The sequence below is a fragment of the Ursus arctos genome, unplaced genomic scaffold (genome assembly GCF_023065955.2).
Source record: "Ursus arctos isolate Adak ecotype North America unplaced genomic scaffold, UrsArc2.0 scaffold_10, whole genome shotgun sequence".
Taxonomy (NCBI): domain Eukaryota; kingdom Metazoa; phylum Chordata; class Mammalia; order Carnivora; family Ursidae; genus Ursus; species Ursus arctos.
The window spans coordinates 69600435-69613219 of NW_026622764.1; the positions used below are offsets into that span (position 1 = coordinate 69600435).

The 12785-nt window shown below is 40.5% G+C and overlaps 1 protein-coding gene across 2 annotated transcripts in view; it reads right to left on the minus strand.

The window, feature by feature from the left end:
* The window catches only part of MTUS2 (microtubule associated scaffold protein 2), a 553081-nt gene that overhangs the window by 308099 nt on the left and 232197 nt on the right, over positions 1-12785 (minus strand). The window contains exon 5 of one of the 2 annotated variants that reach the window (XM_057309483.1): positions 6444-6638. In XM_057309483.1, the coding sequence (XP_057165466.1) occupies positions 6444-6638 (195 nt within the window). Of the gene's footprint in view, positions 1-6443; positions 6642-12785 lie in introns of both variants that reach the window. The other variant, XM_057309482.1, reaches the window with a different exon arrangement.

Consider the following 12785-nt stretch of genomic DNA (forward strand, 5'->3'; position numbering starts at 1 on the left):
TGATTTTCCATTTCAGATTATTATCCCCAGAACGCAAACCCTATTAGATAATTAAAGGAACATCTACTTTTTTAAGTATTAAAATTAGAAATAAAACTCTAGAACTTAATGAAAATGGCTAATCTCTTCAATTGAGAGATCTAATTTTGAAGATTCTGAAATTCTCTCATGAAAAGCCTCAATGGTAGGATTTTAGGCCAATTCTTTGAAAGTGGCTAATTACATGCAAGGAGATACACATGTTATTAGATATCTGTGAGACTATCAGGTCAGTCTACATGATGATTTATCTCTGAATATAATCATACTTTAAATGACCTATTATCTTTTCTAGTCTTTGAGTCGTACAAAATACCTATAGGTATACCACAGTCAAGAGAAGCAACATTTTAGAGATTCTAGAAAACTAAGAAAACCACAATGATGATGAACTCCACCAACTATCAAGACCTGTGGAAGTCTTGAAAAAGTGAAAATAAGTTCCTACTACAAAATACTTCTGAAAGCTGCTCAAGTTACTCTCAGGGCTCTCTCTTTTACCATACACCTATATAAGAGAAAAATGTAAGAAAATTTCTATTGGGAAAGAATTTCTCTTGAAACTCTCTTACTGTAAAGGCCAGGTAGCATGAGAGATACTAAAATTATTAAAAGACATAGCCTTATCCTCGAAGAGCTTACAATCCATAGGAGAGACAGGGCAGAGAAACAAGTAAGTACAATGAAACAGCATGTGATAATCCACAGAAGGGATGCAAGCAAGGAACCCTAGGAGTTCCCAGGAGAAAAGACCGCTTTGGGTTCACAGATGAAGGAAGATTTTTTTAGAGGACGTGGCATTTGAATTGCACTTGAAAATGGCAGAATCTATAGAGAAATTTGGTTGGGGGAAGAGGGAGAGCATTCGGGAGATGGTTTACACTAAGACCACAATGGCAGGAAAGCACAAGGCCCTCAGAGAAAAAAGTGAATAATTCTGGTTGGCCAGTTAAGGGTATGAGGGGATGGTATGTGGGAGAGGTGAGAAGGGAACAGAGCAGGTCATGCAGAGTACCTGGAACATCTAACAAGGAACAGAAGCAAGCACAGGGGCACCATGGAGCGATCAAAACAGGCTGAAAGGGAAAATGATCTAGGACCAAGTGTCTTACAAATTACAGCATGATGATGTATGAGGAATGGTTAGGTGAGAGATACTACAGATTTAAGCTAAGATGAGGAGAAGAATGAGGACAGACTCATGAGAGAGTGAGAACTGACCAGATTTGATCACTGAATGGAAAGGAAGGCAAAAAGAAGGTGAGAGACAATGCTGATCCTAAAATTTCCAGCCTCAGTAGCCAGATCACAGATATTATTAACAGAGTAACAGTGAGAGGAGGTGCTGGTTTGTAAAAGATAACAAAGATTCATTTGGGGGAAATGTTCAGTTTGAGGCAACTTGGGTCTGCCTGCTGGAGATGTCTGACGTCATGTGAAGTGGGGGTGAGTAGTTCTAGAGAGAGGTTGGGGCTGCAGATATGGAGTTGGTAGTGTGTCCAAAGCACCGAGAGCCGAAAGTATTGATAAGATGAGCAAGGGGAAGCCTGAAGAACTGGAAGAGACACATCTTGAGAACAAACCTTGGGGAGCTCCAACATGTTGGTCTCAGCATACAGAAGATGGACTGGCAGGCTGCACCAGAAATGGCAAGCCCTCAAATCAGGAGGTTTTCTGGATGCACCAACAGCTCCCCTACAAAAGATCTCTCAGAGCCCATCTCTGCTTCCCCAAATACAGCCCCTCTGAGAAACTCCCCAATCACCCTAATCAGAAATTAACCCTCCACCTCAACCCAGGAATGTCTATCCAGCTTTGTATCATTTTTAAGGCTGTGGGCACATACACCCTTGTGCCTTGATCATTTATACAACATCAGCCTCTCCGTCCACCTCCCCAGCTGCATCCCTACTTCCCCAATCACTCTACTACCTTCCTTCACCCAAGGTGGAGGGCCGATTCTACACCCAACAGCCAAGACCCAGGTTCAGGGGGGCCCAGGGGTCTCCCCTCTCCATGCTCAATGTCACCTGCCCCTCAAGACCCAGGAAAACCAGAGAGAGTTGTAGTTAAGCCAAAGTCACCCAGGAAAAACCAAGTTCCTAATGAATCACTGAAAAGCATCCTAAATATAGCATGGTTTGGTCACTGTGGACACTGTTTGGACTATTTATAGGTACACGAGTACCTAAAAATATGAGCTGCACACTTCCAAAGAGTTCCTTATTATACTCATGCTTCAAATTTTGAGACATCTACTGTGCCACATTGTAATTCCTAATTAGGGTGGTGTTCCTAAACTGAATCCTATGTGCATGCACTGCTTGAAGAAAGGCCATGTTCCAAGAAGGAAAAAGGAACCAACTCTGGTATCATGCTAGCTGTTTTGATGAGCTAAACCAACAAAGCTTTGCTCCTAGGGTTTGATCTAAGGACTTTTAGCCCTTTCAAAGGCTTCATATTTTACTTAATCCTTGTCATCAAAGCATTATCCCTCCACTAAAGAACAGAAATAAAAATGTTTTTGACATTAAATCTAATAACAAGTATAAGCAAAGTGTTAATGGTAACAATTCAAATAAGTGAGAAGGTTTTCCACGGTCTACTGGTGAAGTACAAATTTTACATATAGTTAGGTGGCAAATAATTTCAAGTCAATTCGAAATACTGCTTTTTAAAAAAATAGAACAGAATTCTGAATACATATTACCCTTTATTTTTTTTCTTTTCAAATTTTTATTTAAATTCTAGTTAGTTAACATATAGTGCAATACTGGTTTCTGGAGTAGAATTCAGTAATTCATCACTTACATACAACACTCAGTGCTCATCACAAGGGCCCTCCTTAATGCCCATCCCCCACCTCCCTCCAGGGACCCTCAGTTTGTTTCCCTCTCTCCCTTTTCCCCCCTCCCATATGTTCATCCATTTTGTTTCTTAAATTCCACATATGAATGAAAGCGTATGGTGTTTGTCTTTCTCTGACTGACTTACTTCACTTCACGTAATACACACTAGCTCCATCCATGTTTTGCAAATGGCAAGATTTCATTCTTTTGATGGCTGAGTAATATCCGTGTGTGTGTGTGTGTGTGTGTGTGCGCACATGTGCACGAGTATACCACATCTTCTTTATCCATTCATCAATTGATAGACATTTGGGCTCTCTCCATTGTTTGGTTATTGTTGCTAATGCTGTCATAAACATCAAGGTGCATTCATCCCTTCAAATCTGTATTTCTGTATCCTTTGGGTAAATACCTAGTAGTGCAATTTCTGGGTCATAGGGTAACTATTTTTAACCTTTTGGGGAACCTCCATACTGTTCTCCAGAGGGGCTGCACCAGTTTTCATTCCCACCAACAGTGCAAGAGGGCTCCCTTTTCTCCACATCCTCACCAACACCTGTTATTTCTTACATTCCTAATTTTAGCCATTCTTACAGGTGTGTGGTGGTATCTCGTTGTGGTTTTGATTTGTATTTTCCTGATGGTAAGTGATGTTGAGCATCTTTTCATGTTTCTGTTAGCCATCTGGATGTTTTCTTTGAAAAACTGTCTATTCATGTCTTCTTTCCATTTCTTAACTGGATTATTTGTTTTTTGGGTGTTGAGTTTGATAAGTTTACTTTATAGATTTTGGATACTAGCCCTTTATCAGATATGTCATTTGCAAATATTTTCTCTCATTCTGTAGGTTGCCTTTTAGTTTTGTTGATTGTTTCCTTTGCTGTGAAGAAGCTTTTTTTCTTGATGAAGTCCCAACACTTCATTTTTGCTTTTGTTTCTCTTGCCTCCAGAGACATGTCTAGTAAGAACTTGTTATGGCTGAGGTCGAAAAGGTTGTTGCCTCCTCTAGGATTTTGATGGAGTCCTGTCTCACAGTTAAGTCTTTTAACCATTTTGAATTTATTTTTGTGTATGGTGTAAGAAAGTGGTCCAGTTTCATGCTTCTACATGTAGCTGTCCAGTTTTCCCAACACCATTTGTTGAAGAGACTGTCTTTTTTTTTTTCCATTGGATATTCTTTTCTGCTTTGTCAAAGATTAGTTGACCATATAGGTGTGGGTCTATTTCTGGGTTTTCTATTCTGTTCCATTGATCTCTGTGTCTATTTTTGTGCCAATACCATACCATCTTGATAAGTACTGCTTTGTAATGTTGCTTGAAGTCTGGAATCGTGATGCCTCCAGCCTTGCCTTTTTTTTTTTTTAAGATTTATTTATTTGAGAGAGAGCATGAGCAGGGGGAGGGGCAGAGAGAGAAGGAGAGAAGCAGACCCTGCACTGAACACAGAGCCCGACATGGGCCTCGATCCCACAAGCCTGAGATGATGACCTGAGCCGAAATCAACTAAAACTGAGCCAAAATTAACTGACTGAGCCACAAGCACCCCTGCTTTTCTTTCTCAAGATTGCTTTGGCTATTTGGGGTCTTTTGCGGTTCATACAAATTTTAGGATTGTTTTTCTAGCTCTGTGAAATATTCTGGTAGTATTTTGATAGGGATTGCGTTAAAAGTGTAGATTGCTTTGGGTAGTATAGACATTTTAACAATGATTGCTCTTCCAATCCCCGAGCATGGAATGCTTTTTCCATTTCTTTGTGTCCTCTTCAATTTCTTTCATAAGTGTTCTATAGTTTTCAGAGTACAGACCTTTTACCTCTTTGGTTAGGTTGGCTCCTAGGTATCTTATAGTTTTTGGTGTGAATACATATTACTTTTAATATGAATTCTTTATAGTAGGAGTTATTTTCCCTGGCATATTATAGCTATTGTCTCTCTGGGTGCTCAGGGTGTCCCTCTCTAGTGTCCTTTGAAGCAGAGGTGAGAAGAAATACCCTAAGCACCCCTGGAATGATTCTGTCCACACCTGTCAGCTCTCCTTCAGTAAAAGCTGCTGCCATGGGAACAAAGCTCAAGTCATCTTGTAATTTTTTTTTTTTTTAAGAAATCAAGGCTTTAGCATCTTCCTTGGAAAGATACATACCATGTGAGATTTCTTATCACTCATGCTCCCTCTGAAAGAGAAACATTCCACTGGGAATTTTACTACTAAAAGCGATGACAAATAGTTGCTCCTATATTTAAAAATCTTCACACTGTCAATATGCACACACATATCTACAACTAGGAGTTCCACATTTGCAAATAGTTCTTTATTATATTCACATTTCAGACTTTGAGACATTTACTGTGCCATGATGGACTTCATAATGACAATGGTATTCCTAATATGAATCCTGTGTGAAAGCAGTTCAGAGATGCAGCACCTTTAGGAAACTAAGTGAGCAAAAACCTCTCAGAAACTGCTTACAAACACATCAAGATGAAGGAAAATGTCATGTACGACTTTAAGAATAACTAGGTAGACCAGAATTTAGAACTGTAAAAGCACAAATGCGCCGCACATCGACTCCGTAAACCCCTGAAAGGACCAAGAGCAAGCTCAGAGAAAGGAAATTTTAAAAAATAATATGAATCAATCTCATTCTCAAACTCCACCCCCCACCCCACCTTGCTCTCTGTCTCTTTCCCTTACTACTTCAGCCTGATTCAACTACTATAGTCCCCCCCAAACAACCCTCATAAGAATACATAAGAACCTCTAAGACTTTCCTGGCCTTCAGGCAAGTTCTTGCTAACCAACATCTGAGATGTCATGGCTTCGGATCCAATAACAATGACTTTGAAGTTGACAGGCTGAGATGGCTGAGTTGACAGGCCTTGGTCATCAAAGGCTCAGCTGAATAGGGCAGCCTCCAGATCTTCTTTAGGAACAATGGCTAGTTGTGACTTACTCTGAGACTGTTAATTCAGACTTTATAAAATATAGCTGACAACACCAGTCTCACGAACCGGCCCTACAAGTAGCATCATTCAGCTAATGGGGACCTTTCTGGGCACAGAGCTGAAGAGGTTCAGCTGTGCTTTTTTTATATTTTCAACATCATTTGGTTAACTTTTAGAAATCCAGCCAAGTGTTCCACGAAAATGAAGGCATTACAGGTAATCCCAGGTGACTAAAAGGATTCTCACCACCACTATTTAATACATGTTTCAGGTAACACCTGTTTTGGATCTTTCTTTGACTTCTTACATAGAATCCATGGAGCAAAGGGCTCCTGGAATCAGTCCCTGGATAAGTCATTTCCTATATTTTAAAGTCTTTTTCTGGCACCTTAACTCCTCATAACTGAAAAATGATAGGGCCAAACAGCCTTTTTTTCCTCAGTAGACTCTTATCTAAAGTCCTAACAATGGTAGATTAACGTAGTCAAATCAAATCTTTCATACACAAAGAAATGAACCGATTACACGCGCATGCTGATCCACCCGCCCCAGCGTGGCCCGAGGGGCGCATCCCGCGGGGAGCGACGACGCGCGCCGGCCCCGCCCACTTACGGTTGGCCAGCCGGCTCTGCTCGGGCTGCGCGCTGTCCGCGGACTGGGTGCTGGAGACCGAGGACACGCTGGAGCTCCGCACGAAGCCAAAGGCCGCCAGCTTGGCTGCCGGGAGACGCGAGTATCCGGGAGGACGAAGTCCAGATTTTGGTAGATTGGATTTTGCAGCATTTGAACCCGAGGCTTTCTTTAAATCTGCTATGATGAACAAAAACCAAACCAAAAAAAAAAAAAAAATCGGTTGACAACAAGATAGAGAATACTCGAATATCAGCCTAGCTCTCTCATAAACAGGCCACAGTTAATCTTGCGGGGTGTGCTGTAGCATTAACACATCTTTATGAGAAAAGCCCCTCGCTGAGGCCTGGGAGCTTCAGAGAACGCAAATAGGAGAGGCAGCAGGCAGATGAGACAAGAACGGACAAACTAGCCCTATTACATGACCATAAATAAAGGTAAACAGGGCTTAGGAAGCTGAATGGAAGGAACACTTACTGTTGCACGTTGCCCTAGAATTGTGAAATTACATTCACCTTAAAATCTGACATGCAAAGAGCGCTTGTGGCAAATATTCATCAGCAATTTTAAATGGTATGTGGTAATTCGTGGGAGCATGTACAAAGAACCGTTTGCTAACATTCTGTTCGTGGTAGGAATGAGGTGAGCACAAACTGTGGAGCTGGCCAGGTTGAAATCCAGTCTCTGTCATTTACTAGCTGTGTAACCTCAGGCACTTGACCCAACACTTTAGAACCACAGTTTCCTCCCATGGAAGGACTGGGGCTGATAAAACTGGCCTCAAAGGTTTAATATAAATATTATTGCTTGTAACAGAACTTTATAGATGCTCCAATTAACACTAGGGTTTTTTTTTTTTCTTTCTCCATGATCTGGTTTTATGTTAAACTAAAATTCAAAAAATAAACTAAACTTCAAAATTAGTTTCCAGATATATACAAAGCCAGCTAATTTTGAAATAATAAAACATCATGCTATAAATCTACCATCTCAGCATGATGATATTGTGAACCAGGCTCTGTTCATGGCCACTGCAGTGATCACCTCCACACTATAAGTCTTTCAATACCAGATAGAATCAGGATGTTATCATGCACAAATGCTTGAATATTCCTTAAAAGGAGAAAAGGCCAAATGTCCTAATGTTCTGTATAATTCCTAGTCAAGCCATTTATCAACTTTCACCTGCCATATTTACTGTGAGTGCTTATATACAGATCCTTCAGCAAAGTTTCTCACTCTTTATTATCTACTGAAAGATTAACCAGGTTGTAGACTAATAAACATTTATTTAAAGAAACTGATATCTAAAAATCAATGGATAATCTACACTAGAAATAAATCTAAGTATGGAAATCTGTGGAGAACCAATAGATGCCAATCTGGTCCAATGGTGCCTCTTCCTCTACTAGGAGCTCCCCTCCGAGTGAGGCTGTAGCCAATTGTACATCAGATGAAAGCAGAATATGCACAACTACGGTTTCCTGATTTCTGGGTTAGGACTAGGAGGAGTAGGAATCAGGTGAGTGCAGGGGGAAGAGAGAACAGGCGTCTGGGGCTGCAATATTCCCAATTCAGTTCTGTCCTTCTGCTTGGGAAAAAATGTTCAAATATCATGAGAAATAGTCACTGTTTAATAAGTAGTAATGGCCCTTCTGTATCAGCAACTAAATGTCAGGTCAATGCCTTCAATTGCTGTTCTATCATTTTGCATACTCGGAGATGATATCCCCAGAAAAATGAAAGTGTCCCCATAGATCAGATAAATTTTCACAATAAATTTACACCAACGCAATTTTGGATAATGTCTGTAAAACAGTAAGACAGTTGCTAAAAAATATGATATAATTTCAATAATAAGTATACATTAAACCCATCATGTTTTGATACTAATTTCAGTTATAGACAGAGTATAACCTCTTTCCCAACCCAGTTAATCAATAAGTGATTTAAGATTGCACAAAATCAAGTGAGAAGAATATGAATAAATGTTTTTTTCTAGAAAACAAACCCATATTTCAGAATGAAGAAAAGGTCAGAATTCCTAACAGAACACCTTAGCATGTAATAAACATTTAATATTCATTTAAGAATGAAAACTAGACACTCCTAGGTGGCTCAGTCAGTTGACCGTCCAACTCTTGATTTTGGCTCAGGTCATGATCAGGTCATGGGATCAAGCTCTGCATAGGGCCCCATCCTCAATGTGAAATCTGCTTAAGATTATTTCCCTCTCCCTCTACCCCTCCCCCCGCTCAGGCACTTGCACGCATGCACTCTCTCTCTAAAACAAATAAATATCTTAAAAAATGAAAACTAAGTTTATTAAATCATGACATAAGACAATAAAGGCACTGAAAATGTTCAAAGAGGAATTTATCATATTCTACCCTTACCTATATTTAATGATTTTTCATGTCTTCAGTAGAAAGGTAGTGTGAACATGCAGAGAGGGAACTCAACAACACAGGATCCCAAGTAGATATGACATAGGTCTCTAAGTGAGTTCTGGGCTTTCACTTTCCCTTAGTCCATCTTTCCCTTTTAATAAAGGCACATATTGTGAGAGTATGTGTGTGTGCGTGTGTGTAGGCTACTTGTAGGAGTATGTCTTACCCCAACTCTCTGTATACATAACTTTTCTAAATTTAATGTAATCCATACATCAAGTTACTACCCAGTGGTCTCCCCTTCTACCAGATACATCTCACAAACAGTTCACATACCTTCAGGGTTTGGAAGAACAGGTCTCATTCTTTGGAAACCATCAGTGCCTGGCACAGTGGTTTTGACAAATTATTCACTCAGGGTTAGCTGAAGTCTGCAGCAGCCAAGCTTGCACAACATTAACAGAGCCTGCTGTGTGAGTTGAATACCTCCACTGGTTTCTCCTGCATGAGAACTGGGTTGTAATGGGGTTCTACACTCTGCTTTCTAAACAAGCACCTCCGTGATTCTCATTCAGATAGTGCAGGGAGCATACTATGGGGTGAAAGCATCAACAGAACATGCCACATCAGCCTGGGAAAGGCGCTCTTCAGCGTTACATTCAGCCGCTCTGACTGAATGTGCCTTAATTTAATCTTCGTTTCTCATAAAAGGAATTTATTTATAAAAATGTGCACTCTTTACTATTTCTCAAGTGCAGCATGTCAGAAGAATATATTTTTTAAAGTACGTAGTGTCCTTGGACTATTCAAGAATACAGACTTTGATGGAAATAACATATCAAAGTGCACAATAAGTCCTCAATAAACAACGACGTTAAACAAAACTGAACGGGCACATAAGAGAGACATCGTCCATGATAGTGGCACAAGGAGCTTCATGGACACCTTCTCCAGTGAAACAACCATAATTAGTAAAAATTATTTTAAAAAACAACAATCAACAATCATTTAAAGTTTCTAGAAATTGTTCTAAGAGCATACAGCAAATAAAGAAATCTTTATATATGAAAATCTACTATATCCCAGTAAGAACAGTCAGACTGGATGGCACTTGAGCCTGACCCACTCCTTTCCTCCTCTGCAACCCTGTCCGTCTCAGCATGATGAAAGCTCTACTCAGGGTGGCTGGGACCAAGGCAACAGGATTCCTCTCCCGCTGGTCCAGAACTACCATATCCCACTGGGAGAGGCAGGCCACCACCATTTCCCATCCCTATGCCCTCCCCCCAAGTCCACGTTGTAGGGACTAAATTACATGCAAGCAAGAGGCCAAGAGGTCAGGGGACCCTTCCTTTGCCCAGCCCCAAGCAAGAGGACCAAGGCTGTACCCTAGGCACAGCAGGCCAAAAATACTGGGGCCCTAATCACTGTTTCCCTGGCTAACTTGTAGGCTAGAAGTTCAATATCAGGAGAGGTAAAGGGAGAAGAACAGAAACTACTCCCCTGCCTAGCAGCCACCTGTAAATCAGGATTACCACTCCTAAAGGAGCAGACCACTGTCCCTGCCACACCCCCCAGCAGAGTCATAACTAAGAGATTTGCCCAAAGGTAGAGATAGGCCATAAGAACAAAAATCACTGAGGCACTCTTCTTAAAAAAGAAGAAAGCTGTCACATCAATAAAGTAATCTTCCATCTAAAGATACTGAAGAAAGAACAACAAACTAAACATAAGTAGAAGGAAGGAAATAAATACTAGAATGGTAATAAATATATACAAAATGGAAAAGTAAAAGAGAAAGTCAACAAGTCAAATTTGGTTTTTAGAAAGAGCAACAAAGTTGACAAACCTTTAGTTACACTGCCCAAGAAAAAAGGAAATAAGACTCAATTTGTTAAATGAGGAATGAAAGAGAGGGCATCACTACTAATCTTACAAAACTAAAAAGAATCGTAAGGGAGTATTACAAATAACCTAGTGAAATGAACATGTTCCTGAAAAACACGAAGGAAAAACAAGAAAGAAATAGAAAATCTGAATATACTTAAAAGAAATTGAATTGGTAATTCAAAACCTTCCTACAAAGAAAAGCCCAGACCCAAATGTCGTCAATAGGTCAATAGAGAATTCTAACAAGCATTTAAAGAATTTATACCAGTTCTTCACAAACCATTCCAGGAAGGGTTGGGGAGTTGCCCGGGGGGGGGGGCGGGGGGGGGAGAGAAACACTTTCAAACTCATTCTATGAGGCTAGTGTTACTTGATAACCAAACCAGACAAAAAATATCACGAAAAAAAGAAAACTCTTACAGATGCAAAGTTCTCATCAACATATAGCAAACTGAAATCAGCCACATATAAAAAGTATTACATACCATAACCAAGTGAGATTGGAATGAAAGATTGGTTTAACATGGAAATCAATGTACTATGCCATATGAATAGAACAAAGAAAAACCACATGACCATCTCAATAGATGCAGAAAAATCACTTGACAACTTCCAAGAGCATTTCATGATAAAACACTTAACAAACTAGGAATAATAGAAAAATGTCCTCAACTTGATAAGGGGATTGGGGAAAAAAATCCATAGCTAACATCATACTCACTGGAAAAAGACTGAATGTTTCCCCCATAGATGTGAAGAACAAGGCAAGGATGTCTGCTCTCATCACTTCTACGTGATATTTTATGGAAGGTTCTAGTCAGGACAATTGGGTAAGGAAATTAAAAGGCACACAGATTGGAAACAAGAAGCAAAACTTTATCTGTAGATCACACAATCTTGTATATAGAAAACCCTATGAAATCTACTAAAAACTTACAATAAATGAGTTCAATATACAAAAATCAATTGTATTTCTATATACTTGCAATAACTAAACCAAAAATGAAATTAATAAAATTTCATTTACAGTAGCATCAACAAAATAAAATATTTAGGAACTGTAGTAAGGGGTTGGACTCCTTTTTTGTGTTTATGTTTGACTACTAACAGCTATCAGGTTTCAAACCCCACACCCCTTTTTATACTGCCCACCCCTGTTCTGCCCCAGATCTGGGAAAACTGGTAAGAAAGCCCAGTACTGCCTCCTTTGGTGCCGGCAGGCAAGTCAAACTACACAAGCCCCTTCTCAGGTCTGCAGGAATTCCAACCCCCACCCCCCACCCCGACAACAATAAAGTAAGTTGAGTCAGTGTCCTTCCCTTGCTCTCTCAAGTCATTTCAGACCTGTTTGAGAGGCCGGCTCTGCTCTCCCCAGACACTTCAGTCATGTGAGTAATAAACTCCCTCATAAACTGCTTTGTATATGGTATCATCGGTACTGACATCCAAACCAAACTTTGGGTGGAGGGCCACCCTATCTCTTCAGGTGACCACAACAACAGGTGGTATGACCAGGATGCTGAGACAGGGACCCCCACCACCGAGAGCCTATCTTCATGTTTTGCTTGCTAGCTGACTCTGCTACCTGATAGAAAACACACACTGGGGCACCTGGGTGGCGCAACTGGTTAAGCATCCAACTCCTGGTATTGGCTCAGGTCGTGATCTCAGGGTCATGAGATGGAGTTCCATGTTGGGTTCTGGGCTGTGTACAGAATCTGCTTGAGTTTCTCTTTCCCTCTCTCTCTGCCCCTCCTGCTCCTGTGCTCTTTCTCTCTCTCTAAAATAAATAAATAAATCTTAAAAAAACAAAAAACAAAAAACAGGAAAGCAAGAAAGCACGCACTTGGAGCTGCTGCTTGGTGGCCAGCTCATGCTTTGAGCTGTGCCGCTCTGCTTTGCATTCGTGAGTCCTACGGAGCCTCTGTCAGATTAGCCTGACCCACGCTGGAGACGGGAATGCGACTGGGGTGGAGTCTTTAGTGTGGCTTTGGGTCTTGTATCTTAGCCTGCACCTATCTGCATGTCTTAGAATGCAGCTGTA